General features: G+C 38.0%; 1 protein-coding gene across 2 annotated transcripts in view; it reads right to left on the reverse strand.

The window, feature by feature from the left end:
• Window positions 1–18,946, reverse strand: part of LOC124644807 (homeobox protein araucan) — a 50,122-nt gene that overhangs the window by 21,447 nt on the left and 9,729 nt on the right. For both annotated transcript variants that reach the window (XM_047184393.1, XM_047184392.1), the window contains exon 2: window positions 10,721–11,089. In XM_047184393.1, coding sequence (XP_047040349.1) covers window positions 10,721–11,089 — 369 coding nt within the window. The remainder of the gene's footprint in view (window positions 1–10,720; window positions 11,090–18,946) is intronic.

The following is an 18,946-nucleotide window of genomic DNA, read 5'->3' on the forward strand; positions in this document are numbered from 1 at the left end:
AGTAAATCATGTTTTCATTTTTACTTTTAATTAGACAATTTATGAAACTTGGCTTGATACTTCGTTAATCACCGAGCACATGATAGCTAAGTAAACCCACAAGAATGATGCAAAGCCGCTTGAAAAATGTGACCATAAATAAATAAACAATAAACTGGGATTAAACAAGTCAATTGGAGCTCAGACACAGACAATGTGCGGTCACGTTTAACTGCCGAACCCGACGGTAACCGATCGCGGCCGGCGTAATTCAATGATCGTAAACGCTCGCAATGATATCAATTAGACGGGGCCCCGAGACCGATAAAGCTCCACTTTAATTAGGAGAACAAACAACAGACGGTTCTTAATGAGCCGTGCGCGTGTGGAGGGCGAGAGAGGTAATTAGGTCGGGGGAGACTCGGTGCGGTGCCGCCGAGGGCGATCAATTATTGAGCCTCCGTGATTGATTCGGGCACGCCGAGCTGCCGCGGCCGCGGTCCGCCGCACACCTCCGCGCGACACCGCGCTACTCTTAATCCTTGTTAGCCTCAAATTGTAACTCCTCTAAAACTGTCTCCATTACGGGTCTCGTCTAAGCCGCAAACACAATGCCAAACTTGTGCTCGGTTTCAATCCACGGAAAATTTTAACAAACCGGAACATGTAGTTACTTGTTAGCTAACTTTACTTACTGCTATAACTAATTTCAGACGTTAAAACGAAATTACTCAATAAAAAACTAAATTAAAACTCCAAACATAAAATTCAATTATAACTGAGTGAGCATTAAATAACAATGAAACATGGACTACGAAGCTCATAAGAGTTTCCGGGGCCACGAGTTTATCGTATTTATCTGATGTCTTGCTAATAGCCATCAATGAAGGGTGCAACGCAGCTGTAAAGGACCGACTGTACGTATAAATTACTTATAAAATAAGGACATTAAAAACCATTTAGAGCAATAACTATTATACACCGAATATAGCTATAAATAAAGTGAATAAATTAAATGTATTATTTTGATACAGGAATAAATGTTAGAGGTGTCAGCGGTAATGGCTGACTCGCGGAGGTCGGGGAGGAGAGGACAATGCGCCCCCGGGGCGCTTTTGTTGTCGCGGATTCCCTGCCCGTGACATCTGTCCGAATCGCTACAATAACTCGCAAAAAACTCACTCCAAATTTACCAACTGTAAAGCGCTTCTCTGCGATTATTTTCCACTGGATATACAATGTACCTTTCGTAGAGCTTCGCTTGCACGCCGAGATGTCTTCATTGAGGCATTGTTGTCGGTGACGTATCATTTATTCCGTTTTGAATAAGTGCCCCTACTACTTCGGTGGTCCTAAATCGATCAAAAGTAGGATATACTATGGTGTCACAATATTATAAATAGCGTAAAATTTTGCCTTTTCATTACATTGTCAGTTTTTGCAAACGTGTTACAATAGAATTGAAGTGTCAAAAATGTTTAGTTGAATTACTAGATAATCGTATTACGTAGAGTGACATCACAATAAATTGTAAGTTTTTATGGAACAATATCAGAGGAAATCGTTCATCCTATTCATTGATATACTTATTAGATGGCATATTTCGTTGCTTAAATTATTTATCAGACAACATTTTTAAGGAATTACCTTTTTACTTTTAATTCTATATTTTACTTAAACGTCATGTATAATTTGCTTTTATAAACTTTTTTATTATGCAAATGACTTCAAAAACACGAAGCCTCAGAATCCTAAAACAAACTTAAAATTAAATAATAACGTAGTTAAAAGCTATCTCAAGTTTAATCGACACCTTGTTTTTTATTCGACTAATGCTTAGCGCGTTGGGCGAGGCAAGCGGCGCGGACAAAAATTACGCTTGGTTCACGTTTTTTCTACTTCCGGCCGAGATAACGGTCGAAATAAGCACCTTTATATTGTTAAGTGGTCACAGATCGCTTAGTAAACGGCACACACAATATAATTGTTTATATTCAAGCTAATCCCAACCCTCGTCGATTCGTCGTATAACTTTCAATTATCGCGCATTAGACGGTTTCCTTAGGTCAAGCGACCGGCCAAACTTTTCGTTCAAGATTAATCGCGGGCGCCTTCAAACGGAACGGTCATAATATCCTTCAGTTCCGGAGCTAACAAAGGGATATAACAAATTTCCTGTGCTGTCCAAGATTGCTGACTAACGTCTGCCACACGTAGGCAACGCAAACCGAAAATGATCGTCGAATGAAATATGCATCAACACACACGGACATCGGTCACGATAGTAGTGTTCGAGGTGTATTCAAACAATAGTAAATGCATTTAGCCCGACCATTGTGTGATTTATAGCGAAAGCGTGTAGGTAATTTATAAGAGTGGCACGAGAGTGGACGTAGGGCGCCGTTCGCCGCGGGACGCCGGGAAATCGGGGAAAATCCGAAGATTTATTAGCGTAGAGCCGCAGCGCGGCTGACCGCGCGACCGCGCGCTCGCTCTGTTTGACCAGTCATTTAAGTCGGCAAGTAAACGCTTAGTGCGAAGATGAGTATATTTGCGGAGCAATTAACGCGTTTGAGGTGAGACGAGGGTTGCGGGGTTGCTTAACGGTCATTGTTTGTGAATTATTTTAAACGGACTAATAGGCACGGTTCAGCCCGTCAAACTTTATCAAATCATATTCAAATATTATGTATTTTAGTTGCCGTTGCTGTGACCATCTTTCATGTGTACGGTATCGTTAAAACGCTTATGTGTCTGCTAGATAAGGCGGCTGATACAGAAGGTGTATCTACGTCAGGATATCGCAGTGTAAACATGCGCGGTGTCAATCACTGCTAGGCGGCGCTTTACAACATTTTATCAGTTGTCACATAGGTAATCTAAGTATAACGCATTTATGTCAAATCGCCGATGTACCTATTGATAAGCCCACCCACGTTTCGCCGGCTCTCTATTGCATCATTAAAGCAATGGCGGTTGATATTATGTACAGTAATACAACAGACACGTCGTCATTACCAATACAAAAAATAACACATGTAACTTATCGCGCCTGCATGAATTCATGTCGCCGATATATACTTACAGGTGAAGAAAATTTTTAAATTTCTAATTTGCTCGTAGAACTTGTTGCTGCAGTTATTTAAGTTGACACTAACTGTTTTTGTAGATAATTTATGAGTCTACGGCCTGCGATGACTGACAATTTTCGTAGTCTGCAATATCGCTAAATTATGGCATTGTGAAACATCAATAAACTTACTTTTTCACTCTTTAAACCCATTTTCAATGATCTACCTATTACCTATTTATACCTATTTATTGTATCACTAAGGAGCATGTATAGGATTATCTTCATACAAACTTCATTGAGACTTGTCAACAGTTTATTTCCGTTAATCTAGAAATTAATAATTATTTTTGCATGATTTACTTATATTATAGGAACAAGAACTCTGGTAACTGTTATAACGTCTTACTAACTACAGCTAAGTTGCTATTGAAACCCAAGAGCTTTTCAGTTGAAACTATCGAACTCGATTCTTTATCGATTTACTTGGTCATTGCTAATTCATATTTGGAAACTAATATTGATAAAAACTATAAACGTATTTTCATTTTTCTGTGTATGAAAAAAATACAGACTCTATTCAGTATTTGATAATTTTCAGGGACTGTAAATAATACCTATATAGGTACCGACAGTAAATTAAAAAAAAATATTAATAAGTAACATGGAAGTTCGAACGATAATATGAAGGTATATTGCTCTTCTATCAATATAAAACAGCCATTATGCTACATAAATATTATCTATCTAAGTACACCGCCCAATCTAAAGATAGCTTATCCATTTACAGAATACTCCTACTAGTGTACAGATCGACGCACACATGTTTACAAAATCACATATGTTGGATGTTGGCGTTCAAATGAATTGGAGTCTTATTGCAATGCTGTATAGTTAAAGTTTATTTGGACTATGACCAATTCTGTTTTCCCGCTGAAGCTAATTAAAAAGAAAATAAAATGAAGTGTGGTCATTACTCAGAAGCAAGGTCGCTTGTGACTAATTAATTGACGAAAGAGTAATGGTGGTAATAGACGTCGACTTAATATTTATGATATACCTAAACTATAGCTGCATAAATAATAATTAAATGTAGAATTGCACTTAATGAAGCGCATCAAAGCAATTTTGAAGTTGTAACAACTGCACGAAAAGTTGCTTTGTTCTTCTTCTCAATGATTATCGATTTGCAAGAATAAGTCATTAAAGATTTGAAACTACTTGGTTGGATTGAATTTGACTTCCGGGAAATGGTTGACGCTCATGTGGGAAATGACAATATTTTATAGTCCAAATCACAACTATGACATTGGTCAGTCACGTCGGCAACTGATACGGATCAAAGGTGAAAACTCAATTATTCGAACGAGGAGTACAGAATAAGCACCCACATTCATATTAAGTGGCCATTTTCAGGCGCGTTTTATTGTTGCACGTCACATTAATCCGACATTACTAGTTCTGAGAATAAGCTAATGGATAACATGCTCGACAGAAGCTAAGCTCAATCTGTTCTGTATAAATACAACTTTTATTCGTTGAGTGCTACATTTATAATGAATTGTGCCTACCAGTTATGACGCTGTTTTAATTTCTTTCTCCGCATAATAGATAAATTAATAATGAACTAAGTAAATAGGTAAGGTTTTTATATTTATGACCATTTGTTAGGCTTATAGGGAAATATAAATTAGACCTTAACTAATTGACTTTAACTTTGATTGATTGTTTAAATCCTACTAATCCTACTAATATTATAAATGTGAAAGTTTGTGAGAATGTATATTTGTTATTCTATAATGCAAAAACCGCTAGACCGATTTGGTTGAAATTTGGTATGTAGATAGGTGATACCGGACCCTGGACTAACACATAGGCCACTTTCTATTAATACACTACGCGGGCGTAGCCGCGAGCGGATGCTAGTAAATTTATATAGCTGCCTGTTTAAATTAAAATGCAGATATAAAAAATACACAAATAAACCACAGTAAGATTCAAAATAACCATTAACTAATTAGAACATTAAATGAAAACGTAAATTGAAAAACATCGTCGAAGTAAAATAATTAACTTCTTGTCAGTTTCATGAATAGACGCGGTTACCTAAAGGTGCTTTTTGGAAAGGAGCTGCAGACAAAACTTGCAATGACTGCATATAAATCCGTGGGTACAGTTGGCAGATAGGTTCCAAATAGCACTTTTATACTTTAGTATCTTGTGTTGCCTCTTTACCTATATGTTTTGTGAGACATCACGCTTTTTAAAAACTACGTTCGTCGTGTTGACGCAAATCACCTCTTGACGAACTTCTTCTCTCATAACTAAATATTTTTGCCACACATAACTTAAATGCAGACTAATTAGAATCACTACTTTTATCCCTGTGGTTACGCCTATTGCGCTTCAGTTCTCAGCGTTTTGTTTAGTCTGTTGTGCTTTTGCCGTTGAAGTACAAAAATTAAATATATGGAACGTTTCTAATGGTTAGGTACGCGTATTCCGTGGTTTTCAAGTTAACGGGCCCTTAAAATTCAATACCAGACGATTCAGATCTTTGATTTTGCTCACCCCGTAGTCGCTGGCATAAGGGACAGGAATAGTGAATGGTAGTGGTATACCGATCCTGAAGAACTTTTCTAGCTCATCCCTAAGTCGTCGCTGAGATTCAGGTCAGATCTTCCTCGTTAGACAAAGAGATCACTATTTTATTTCAAGACCTGGTTCTAGTGGTCTTTAATATACTAAACACATCAGTAATTATTTCCAGAGCTACTTATACGAAAAGGATATTTTTTCATTTATTTCAGTCATTTTGAAAATCGCTTTACATTTTCTTTGTAACTGCAGCACCACAATTCCGCAGTGTGATCGGAAGGTGAAAACTCACTATTCAATTATTAAAATGTATGCCAGAATGCCATGCTTATAAAGTCCATTAAATTAACATTCATATCATCTAAAATATGTAGATTGAAATCAGTAATCGATAAAAATGACGAAAATGAACTTATTATATCCGATATTATTTATTCAGATTTAGTTTATAGGCGTAGTTCACGCCTGATTGGATCTTCATGATTGCACTTTTTGTGTACACCGATTTAATGGTACTCATTAAAAAAATTAATAAAATTCTTTCAAATTAGTCTACATACAGGTACCTAATGAGAATTTTATGATTAATTCATAATAATCTTATATCTACTAGGATCTTGCAGTGCAACACTATGCCACCTAAAGGGACTTTTCAACAACGTTTCACTTGATTGAGTACCAAAATTAATAATTTTCAAATATATTTTTTTATTGATGACTAGCCGTTTTCCCGCGGTTTTACCCGCGTTCCATGGTAACTACTGCCCGTACCGGGATACAATATAGCCTATGTTACTCGTGGATAATGTAGCTTTTGAATGGTGAAAGAAAAACGGTCCAGTAGTTTTTGAACCTATTCATTACAACCAAACAAACAAACAAGTTTTGCTCTTTATAATATTAGTATAGATAGATCATTGGATTTTTTCAGGAGATATTGTGTTAGTGACTGTAATACCATCGTATCAGATTTAAAATTAAATGCATATGATACCTATAGTTGTGTAATAATTGAACTACAAAGTGTGCTTGTGTATTTTGTTGTTTTAACTAAAAACAAAATTCTTCTAACTCAGTATAGCTGCCAAAATAAGTATATAAACTTACAAACCTATATAGCTCTTGAAAAATCGAACGTACAAAACAGTCTATAATTTGCTTGGTTCTGTTTTGAGTTAATTTTTATAGCGGAAATTAAAAATCTTTAAATGTAAACTTTGGTTCAGCATGTGGAACACAGTTTAGTTAAACTTCAAGAGCACTTTCTTATATAGGTTATCGTATAAATGTGACACAGCCTGCATAGTGTCGCCAACAAACTCCCAACAAACAACAAAAAGATGACATTATCAAAACTTCATCGTCCATTGTTGCTCGTGATACACATTTGATAATTAAGTCGAAATTTAATCTGCAGTGATTAATGAACAAAGCGAGCACTACAGGCAGACCACCCACGGGGAGGAGACGGCTTAATAAGACCCTCATTAACACCTTAATGGCTATTCTCAATTCGCCTGATTTCTCTTGACTTTTATTTATTTTTTCCTTCTCTGTTCAGCGTGGCTCTTGTGCATGTTGCATCTCGCTCCGATACCCTCGTTTAATTGAATTTCTGGTCTCTTTTTTCCTAAACTTATTCTCTTTGACTTAAGATTAGTGATGTATTTAAATTGGCATTTTGTTACGTTTTTATAATCAAGCAGGGAGAAGGCGAGCCTCATCGTTTTATATTTTGTTCATTGTCTTATTGATTTTTAAATTTGATTTTTTAAAGCAAAGAAACTCCAAGGCGTGAATGGTTGATGTGATTCTTTTTGATGTGAGAGATATGACGCGGTTTGTTCGTTCTCCGCTCGTTAATTTGGGACGTCGCGTCATATGTCTATCAATGGGCAATAATGCTGTATGGTAGAAGGGTTAGTCTGAGGTTTCCGTTTGCAATAAACGAGTGATAAACGTATAATATGTAGCAGGACACATGCTGCTGCACATGCTCCCGAACTACTGACGACAGATTTTATTACCCGCCTTCACGATTCGCCATCAGCTTCTTAAATATTAATTAACATTTTTATAAAGTTTTATGAAGTATTTATGCCTTCATCTTCAAAGGAATTCACTATACATTTTATTGTGAACACATAAAAATTAATTGCGTAGCGCCCGATGGTTATAATCTTGTCATTAAACAACATTTATTGAAACCTCTAAAAATAACTGGATGATCAAGATTTAAATGACTAATTATCGAACTATATCAAATACGTATTATTGACCTTTAGTCCCCACACGTTTTGCTGCCGAAAAATCTACGGTAAATTCGGCGTCCGTAGGCGGTCAGAGTCGTGTGGGTCACTATGAGATGAGCTTGTACATACACACATCAGAACTTGGACACGGCACCGTACGTAGCTACGAAGCGCCGTATTTACGCACGGCACGATTTTAAAAACGTAGAAATATCTGAACTGAGCCACAATTGCGTATTGTCTCTACCGGTACTTAACGTTGCCGTCCGTATACAAGGCTCTATGTTTTAGTTAGCCTCTTGTATATGGCACGTCATTTTCAACGTTCGGAAAATGCGTAAACCGTAGCTACGTTAAAAAAGTTTATTTTATTTCATACAAGATTATCTTCACACCTACCATTAGTTTGAAAAACCGAATCCGAGGGTGAAGCAGACATTAGTTAGAATAGTGCATTGATCCGATTGATGTCATCGTAAGCTTTTGTCTTAATTCTTGAAATCTGGGTAAAGTTTGCAGAATGAAGTGAAAATATTTGAAGGAAATGAACTAAATATGCATAGCCTAGGTAGGTAGGTACCTACTTGAATATTAACAATCGGATAATATTCTGACAACAACTACAATAACAGCAAGTGCTAAACCTAATTCATCATTCTACCTACATAATAAACAGTCATCAAGCTATAATCATTAAAGCGGGCACACAAACAAACCCCTTTTATTGATTATCAAACGCATACAATAGATGGCGCTGCTTGTATTGTAAGTCGCAAGTCGAACAGACGCCGCCACCGGAGTTGCTCGTGTACAAAAATGGCAGTTGAATATTTTCCCCCGCAACGGTTTAAAAGAGTGCCAGACGATATTACACTCTGTAGAGTTGAGCTTACGACTCTGTTTAGAATGTAGAGAAGTGAAGACTTACATAGCCAGAAACAGACACAAGTGTATTTGCGGTGGAGCGTCGTCATTGTTCGCTAAATCGTCGCTTGCACGGAACCGGCCGGGCTTGTCGTGAGTTAGGTATGAACAGGGACACACAATGACAGTATACATACATTTAAACACCTGTTATTAAACATGCAGGGTCACAGAGCGTACCTACGTACGAGCTTCGTTAAAATATAAATGACAGATAGAGATCTCACTGCCGGCGGTTTAGGATGCAGCCACAATAATTATTACCGACAAACAACAAAGTTACCACATATGTACATATGTCTAACAATAGTGGTTGAATGAACCTTAAAAATATTTTAGGTATTAGTAGTTTTTTATCAACGTCCTGATAATCTTTTACTCGTGTGATTAGGGACGATTTCCTAAAACTTTAACAGCCTATTTATCAACTTTTCTTATTGGGGTCTAAACAAATTGAGTGAGAAGTGCGGTGAACTTAATACATAGGTACATCATATTGCTTTACATACCATAGCTTAATAAATTAGCACCGCGCACTGAAAACAGCTTTGATGATCGCATTTTACTAAGAATAGTAAAGATTGACCTAATTTACGAAAATTTTTAATCTTTCTGTCTTCTACCACAATTTACACTATATAATATGTTAGCTAAATAGCCGTGACGAAATACAGTCAAAGACTTTATTCTAATGTCATAATCTTGGCAAGCGTCACTCATGTCTTGGTAATAACTTCCGCTATGACTGTTTCAGCGGTTCGTGATAAAGCCCTTCAAGCTTCCTTTCCAAATACGAAAAAATAAAGGACGATTCGTTCAATAGGATTTTCTGGGCTTAAAGGATTTCACATGTGCTTCACGAGAGTTACTAAAATACCCAACAGATTACAATGAAACTTTTACATTTCACTAGTAAAAAGCTAAATACGTGCAGGAATCAAATGAACGATTAAGTAACATTTAGTCATGATTCTGAAAGCTTTACGCTACTGAGCCTGTTCCAAGCATGCGGTAGCTCGGGTACAGACGATTCTTTGGCGACTATAGAACCATATAAGGGTATGGGTGCCGCATAAACCGACCGCCCATTTGTCCTCTTTGCTCAGACAAGGTGTTAACCGAGCAGCAGCTCTAACCATTCTTCGACTGACCACAAATTGGATACTTATTGCAATTTATGAAAGACGCATTCGCCAACTGTCATAATTTTCAAGAGGCAGAAGGAATACACATAACGAGAAACTTCGTGTCATTTTAAGTAACGTAAAAGTAGCCTTCAGTCTGAACTGAGATAGAGTGTAATTGGTATAATAATGGCGGTCGTTTTTTGAATTTATTTTTGAGTTTAAATATTAATGTTTCGTGACAGGGCAGTGGCGGCGGCGGGGTCTGCGAGGTGTCGGTGGTTTTCTGGCCCAGCGCGCCCGGACCGGTTCGCCGGTGGCTCGCACGCCACGCCAGAAAAGCCAAACACGTTGTATCGCAGTCGAGAGCGATAAACCTTGCTTCGTATACGGGCAAACGGCAAACGACCTATTCGTACCAATTTGCAGTCTGTTCATTCTGTTTTAGGAGGTAAACCGTTTGACTGGGCTAATAGCGACTATGAAATAAACTGTATCATAATTACTGATATATCCCTTTGCGACGTTTCAAGCGGCAGTACCAAGAGGGACAGCGCCTTATATTTCTCAATTAGTTAAGATAAACATCGACGGCAATTTGTTCGTTAGATAAAATAACATCAAATATTGAACCTTAATACTTGCTGTTCTGTGCGTGACAAGACTTAAGATGCAATTAACTATGATCATCTATAGCATCCTAGAACGTTATGTTCTGTGTCAGTCATAAATATATTTTATAAGTTTTTCATGAAGTCTGTGCAAATACTTACCAGTGGTGAGTAGAACGCTGAGCTGTCGACACCGATGCTTGGGTAGGGGTTCTGATCTGTCGATGGGTAGGGTGTTCCGTAGACGCCGACAGCAGCGCTGGAGAGGCGCGGGTAGGAGGTGAGGGCGAGTCTTGCGCCGTCGTACTGGCACGAGCAGACGGTCTGGCCGGAGACGGGGTCTGTGATGATGGGGCGCGGCGTGTCGCAGCAGGAGGCAGCGGGGGTGCTGGCGTGGCTGCCGGCGCCCGGCGACAGCGCGCCGCCCGCCACGGCCGAGCCGCCCGGCGACAGCGGCGGCGCCGAGCTCGAGCCCCCGTCCGGCGAGGTGGCTGCGCCGCCGGTGCCCGCCCCGCTGCTGCCCACGAGCAACTGCAACAACATAGTCTCATTTAGTCATCACCAAACTCAATGACACTTTGAAACCAAACCAGCACAAGTCTGCACATATACCCAGTCCGTACCATTCCCGAACTTTCGCAACGCACTGAACATCTTTAAAATACTATGACGACAAAAAGTTTGGCGAGAACCTTGGATAACAGATTTTCTTAAAAAAATATTCGTCACATTAATAAGCCAGCAAGCCGCAGGTACAACATCCAAATAGGTTATTAATATTATTTCTTCTATTCATAAAAAAAAAAAAAACTTGAAATCCTCTCGATTTATGAGAACTAAATACAACCACAAAATAATTACCAGTTAAAAAGATATTTACTCGGCCAATTTAAGAGCACACCTAACAAGTGCAGTGTTCTCTTGTGCGTTTATTTTTAAACGAATGCAAATTAATTCCATTTCTAGGGCAGAGCGGTAAGATAATATCAGGGGCATCCGCTTAATCTAAGCATCTCTGTGACGCGCCCATCGTCCCGTCCGACTGGAGATACTCTCGAATTACTTCGTGGAAATAATTAGTAAACATATTATGAAGAGTCAAGTTAACGCTCCGTTGATCAAAGTAACGATGTGATCGGCACAATTTGTTAATCGTAACGTCTTGTTTAACTCGTCATCATTTTGTGTTGATATTATGAATAGACGAGTCGCGGTTATTTCTTCTATGCTTATTCTGGCTATTAAATTACATTTGATTTTATGTATGTCAACTAACTTTTTAATCACTGGAATTACCGGAGTATAAACAAAATATATGAATGCCTATGAAGATAATTGTACATTCTTTAAAAAAATACTTTCATTCCGAATAAAATATAAAAAAGAACGTTGGTACGTTCAGCTATGGTGATGATGATGACTTCATTAGAATCGACCGTTCGGACACTACGATTGAACCATACGCAAAAGCAAGCCGTGTAGACCCTCCTACATAAAGAGCAAACACAACGTAGGCCCATTGAATAGAGATGAAAGAGTGGGTTCAGACAACACACTTCAACCTTCTTGATATAACAAATAAAAATTTCTTTATTTAATAAATAAAAGTGTAGTTTAGGCGGTATGAGACTAAAGGGAAAAGAGACGTAAACAGATTTGGTTAAACATTGGGGTCTGGTTGACTTAGAAATAATAGCATAAGATACTGTGCACACACTGGACCCCACTTCACCTATGACGCTCCGTTTGAGTGCACCAACTTGTTTTCTTTAAACAGAGCGACGTCTTCAAAGAGACAAGCCTTGTACCTTTGTTGGCCTTTAATTTTACATGAGAATTGTGGACTGCAAGCTGAAAGCTCTGACTCATGCGTGTAAACTGTTAACTATCGTTTGAAGTTGTTTGAATAAAGATATGCTCAGATACAGACACGTGCAATGCCTGATAAATGATGATGACGTTTCAGTACATCTGAAACACGTACTACTTATTTTTTAGTACAGTACCAAATGTTGTTTCCTCAAATACCAAAGGTTGATTCAAATTTGACTTTATCATTTTCTGACAAGTGTTGTACTTTTAAAAGATACCTACTATTTAATAACCTAATCCTGAAAAACCTAACCGGACTTTGTATACAGTTATGATTCCGTGTAAAAATCAATAACTTAGCTTAAAACACCCGGCAACGAGGAAGTCTTTAAAACGAACTGTAACGCAATAGTGAATCCAAGAATCTGAAAACCTATCAACGATCTCTTTATGCAGATAATCTTGATTCAGTTCTACAGTTTTCAGTCTAGTCAAACGTAGTCGATAGTCAGGCCTTGTCTTGTAGCACTCATTGTTTTTTCGATATTAGGATACTTTGTGAGCATTTGCATGAACAAGGTAAATTAGAATTAGCAGTTGTTAGGTGGAACGCGTCGCGATTAATCTGAGCCGCAATTACAAAGAGCCTGCCGCTCATTGGGCCGCCATATTTGTACAAACAGCGCTATCACTGCTTGCGTGCATACGTGTAATTAGTAATAGTTCAAGATAACACACGTACACACTATGTCATTATGGATAACGACGATATTTAGGTATGAAATTGTGATTTCGATATCAATCGCGCGCCGCTCAATAATCGCAGGGTGTTGTACCTACCATAATTGTCTGTGGACGATTAAGCTGTACATACGTATTCTATTTATTAACGATACATAGGTAAGTACATGGGATATGAAATAAACTATTCAAATGTAGGTATATTGTTTGTAGTTATTTACCGTGTTGTTCTATAAATTACAAAGCCATTAGTCATGCAACTATTGGTGTGATACAGAGAACAAGCGCGCATAATTAAACATTAGTATGTGAGAGTTTGTCTGTATGTACAATTTACATTATGTATATTGTCCTGTCAATGTATATAATACGATTATTCACGTGCTTTTGTGCAATTACTTTTATTTTATCAAAAACCTATGTCGTATTTAACATGAAGTCTCGCAAAATATTTAGTTTCAGGATTAGGAAGGTAAATTAAGACTTTCAATAAACGCTCTTTTAAAACTAACGAAACATGGAAACTTTTAAAAATCATTGAGTAATGCATCACTAATTAAATCCAGCAATAAATTAGACGCTTGTTACGAAAAGTAACGAGCGTTTATAAGCTAATAAAACCGCGAGGGCAAGAGCAATAACAGGGCTTCCTGGGCCGTCAGGAGGGCTGATCAAATCAAATATAAGCAATATTATGTCACTGTGTACAAAGAGGGCGAAGCTCCGCCGACGCTTGACTGCTTCGGTCAACAGAAGTTCCAATAAAAACTACTTGGACGGAGAGCGATCTCAGCGAGACAGAACAAACAAGCTTTCAAGTAGAAATACTCCTGCGATTGCTGTTACCCTTAAATTAAATAAAAAAAGCTTTGGTAATTTAGTCCAATCTGTCAAATGAAGAGTGTTGAGCAAAGAGAGGGTTTCGGATTAATGTTTTATGTGGGCGATATCAGATGTTTTGAAGAGGGGGGTGAAAGTAACGCAGCCAGTTGTTAATATGGCCCGGCTTGACATCGGTTATCTTATACTCTTTACACTACTAGTTACATGCTGAAAAACAATTAAGGGGCTTTATAAGCAAAGTGACGTTATGATACACTGTAATGGTATTGACTGTTTGGATTATTATTATTTTAATAGATTGTTATTGAAATTAATTTGGAGTATAATTTGTTGAATTTCATGATTTAAAATGAAATACTGATCAATTTGTTGTTTTGTGTAACGCTAGCTTCACCAAGTAGAATTTTCGTTTACCACGATTCTTAGTGTAAAAAGCTCCTTTTTAACCGGTTTCCAAAAAAGAAGGGTTTATGGTCGGCGAATAGGCATACCTTATATATTTTGTACATATCAATCGATTTTCCCCTTTTTTTCTTTTTAATGTGCATAACATTAAAAAGATTTTTAATGTTATGCACATTAAAAAGAAAATTCTGCCGAGCTTTTAAAATTCTTATTAGGTTGTGATGTAGAAATAAATGATTATTCTATCAGAATATCAAGTACTTATTTATACCTTAGTATAAAAAAAAAAAACATTCATACTTAACATTAATATAACAAGTGTGAAGTTTGTTATAAGGATGATATACTTACTTGTCGTACTTAACAACATTTTTTATTACAGTTGCTGTGTCAATTAATTAACTCATTAAATTAAAATATAACTTAAAGGAATAATTTACTATAAATATACAGTAGTGGTTTAACATTTAAATAAAAAAAAATCACACATAATGGTTTTCAATTCTCTGCCATGCGTTTTTGGCAAACTGTTGGCGTTTTCGGCTTTCAATCTCAACAGGAAGCACCTAAGTGCCAGAGTTTCATCTGACCTCTTCAATCTAGTTACCATGGAAGATGAATATAAGCAAGTAACAGCCAGGAAGCACGTAGGAAATCGTTATGACATGGATGGTCACCATTCATGAACCGACCGCAACAAGCGTCGTCTAATATATGGAGTTGACTGAATCGCAAACAAAAGTGTTCTCGTGTTTTTATATTTTGAACTAATTGAGGATACAGTATTTTTATAAGAACCGTAGTCTTTGAAATGCTGAGTGAGGTCTAAGGGAACGACAGTCGAGGCTGCTCACCGATTGCGTGCATCACTGGGACATAGCTAACTAGTCTAAAGTTCCCATTGCACTCGTCAGCCATCGCGTGCCTGTCGGAAACTTCGAGAATTATACCTTAAGAATTTTTATAAGCCTAATAAGCACAGCATTGAATTTCTAAGGGCTCATATCTCATATTATTAAAATAAAACTAGTTAGGTATTCTAGCAATTGAAGTTCGTGATTAGGATTTAATGCACGTTAGACTTATATAATTTACTGAAACGTGGCTTCATGCGTAGGCACGCTAATGTTGTGAAAAATTATTGATTTTCCGGATTAATATGACTTTAATGTTTAAATTTACTTTTATCGTTTTTTGTAACGCTAGAGAGAATATAGCGCTTGTCGTCCATTAATGTCAATTTAGACTTTATATTCATTTTCGTTATTGCCAATTTTATTGAAACTATCCATGCAAATTGAAATGAGGTAGGTAATTTTACTTTTTGATTGAAGGCTGTGAGTTAGCACCTTTTATTTGTTTGTAACTTAAAGCTGCTCTAAGTTAGGCTCTATCCATAAAAGCTAAAGCGTGACCAGTCGACACACCGACACTAACTTTGTAGCATGTCTTGTCTACACATAGGTACCCCTTCACTTCAATCTCCGTCTAAAGAGACAAAATATAGCTTACTAAGTTCAACTATTGGAATAAATTAAACTCTGCGACGAGGGAAAATCTATTCGAAATTTTGTTAATTCATGGGCTAATTGACCCTTTCATTTAGTTGTTTGGTTAAATTAGCAACATTTGACCCCGAATAGAAACGGTCACTACGATCAGACTTTGTATATTGATTACATTTTGGTAGATACCTATACACAAATATAATTGGCATGAGGCGTGGTCTCATTTTGTATGCGTCTCGTTATGTAGGTACATACACAGAAATAGAGATGGAGATACTATGTACATAGTTATGCGTAAGCAGTAGGCAGGCATAGGTACAACCGATGGGAAGCTTTCAGTCTCCCGTCAATATTTGATGAGATTCGGACGAGGGAGAATTCGACAGTGTCCGTGCCGACCGCTTGTCCTTCATAGAGATTCGCTGTCAGCCTTCATACATATTGATGATGGTCGGAGGAGATAATTCCGAATACGCATAATTTCTTATTTCTGTAAATATTTTGTTAGCCCCCTCCGGGTAAGGCACAACAACAACATTGTCTACATTATCCAGGAAAAAGAAACTTTAACATAAATAATTACTGCTTTGACGTAACTAAATTTCGTCGGTTCCCTTTTTATTTCACGTCCCCAAAATTTAGCTGAAGTCCAAAAGGCCTTCAGCCTAAAATAGCAACAAAATTCAATCAAAAAGATCTGTTTCTTAAAACAGAGCTTCTGTGCATATTTTTTTTAACATGGCGAGTCTACTGAACCTAACTACCTATAAAAATCTCAGAGCTGTGGTCATTGAAGTCCAGTGAACGTAAAAGCATTCAATAATACAACAGAGAAATGTATGGCTAATGGAGCACTAACTTCAGAGCTGTCGTAACAAAATAGTGTTAGATGTCAGATCGTAAGGGAAGCATGGTGCTCCGAAAACAAACACTATATAAAAATAAAATAGGTACGTTACAGTCAAACACAACCCAAAGTTCAATTATTCATGTTTAGGTTTGTAGGTATCCATGAATTCATTAGTTTTTCTACAGCTAGGATCTTTCACCTACTGGCAGATTTTACTCTACCGATACACCTTTATCAAATTAGGGTAATTTAATTGAATATCTTAGCTACTTCAGCATTTGAATATAAAGCGTGGTTCACACGGAATCACCCGCTATAAACTCGCCGAAGCGACGCTTAAGTCGAAGTAATGTGTTTATTTTAAAAGCACAGTTGAAAGGCATAAAGATGATCTCATAATTTCCATTACATTAGCGAAGGCATTATCTCGTCCCGAAGGTCCGTCTCTCGTTCCAATTTCGCCCGACCAACGGGATATGTTAAAGAGGACATTATAATAATTAGATTGTTATCAGATGTTATTATATGAATTTTCCAAAATTATAAGAGTGAACGACGAAGATAAGTCGACGATATCGTGACGACGGTAGGAATAGATTACGGAATAGCCGGCGGGCGGCGCAGCGGCGCGTAATCGGACGCACTAAATTTTGGTCCTTTAGAAAAACACGCCATACAGCAAATCGATAACCGATCATTATAATGATTGCGCTGTAAACGCCACTCTTGTTTCTTTTGAGACGCTTGACGAACGGGAGTCGTATTTTAATTTGAGAGGAGAGGGCGCGCGAGGGGCGTCTGCGGGATGCGCGGGCGCAAGCTCCATGCGTGTTCACTCCACCTGACCACTCGGCGAGGTCGAACCATTAAATAACAAAAAAATCTTATTTTAACATTCGCTACTCGTAGAAATTGCTTTCTCTCTTTCGTACGTTTCTAACATCATAATTAAATATGCTTACATGATACCGTAATATCCTAAGCCCATCCCGCTCGTAAAGCGTAAACGCAGTAGCATCTTTTAACCATAACGTTTCGTAACATATTTTTTCCAAGCGGTCAGTCATAATGGCCCTTAAGCGCTATTTAAATATCACAGTAATGGGTGGAGACATCACAAAACATCCACACATCGAGACGGAACACAAAAGGGGTCGTCTCCTTCGCCGCCAGCTTTCAATTGACGCCACTATTATTCGTATCATAAACATAAATCTTCAAGCACCATTCCTTGGAAATAATATTATGTGGCGCTTTGCAGCGGTGCGTTGGAAAAATTGTCTAACACTGAGCGTCCGTATGCCTTATAGTACTGAAGCACGAAATTCACTTTCTTTTTAAAATAGAGATGATACCCACAAATTCATGCTGTATTTCTGCTAGAATGGAGCACCTACAAGCCGAGCAAACTCTAAAAGTAATAGTTGCACAGAAATGCCCCTTTATTTTAAGGCACAAACACCTTTCTACATCACGATAATGTGTCGTCGAGAGTACATTACACTGCACTGACATAATAATATTATGTACTAGAGCTCGGTGCGCTGTGCGGAGCATAGCGTCGTATAATGTGTCTACATTGTAATATACAATATGTCATGTGGGTATTAATGTCTAGTGTCACACTAGGCGTCGGAATGTCGAGCGAAGTACACTAAGCTGGAATATGAGCGTTCTCGCGAAAACAACGATAGGAGTAGGGCGCGATAAAATGGCTCGATTCTTGTAGTAAAATTGAAATGAGGTGCGTGCGTGACGCACGTTGTCACGAAAAACGGGTTCGCGGCATGCGTGGCTATCGGAACACGACGAAATGACGCGTCGCTGTGACACACGCGCGACGTGTGCGCGCCGCCATTAGAGATGCACCGGCCGCACCTTGGGGCCCACAGATCGCACCGCCGATAAATATCAATCGCGCTCGCGACAACAATTAATGGTTATTTAACGCGCTTCCATTCAATTATCGTCAAGCGGATTGCGCCGATAATTCCGATGGCCAAATTCCCAGTAGTTAATACTCGGCGGGTACTTCATTTATGGCTCTTGCCATGCGAGCAATGGACTCGCCACATGTTCAATCGGCGTCCATTGGGCATTAATTCTGCAACGTTCGAAGCCGACAGAGCGTAAAAGTATGTTAATGTTATTTTACAACTTGAAGTAACGGATAAAAATGTCATCTGCTAGGTAGGTATTTCGTTTAATTGCCCGTCCACTTGATGAAAT

Source organism: Helicoverpa zea, chromosome 31 (genome assembly GCF_022581195.2).
Source record: "Helicoverpa zea isolate HzStark_Cry1AcR chromosome 31, ilHelZeax1.1, whole genome shotgun sequence".
NCBI classification, from domain to species: Eukaryota; Metazoa; Arthropoda; class Insecta; order Lepidoptera; family Noctuidae; genus Helicoverpa; species Helicoverpa zea.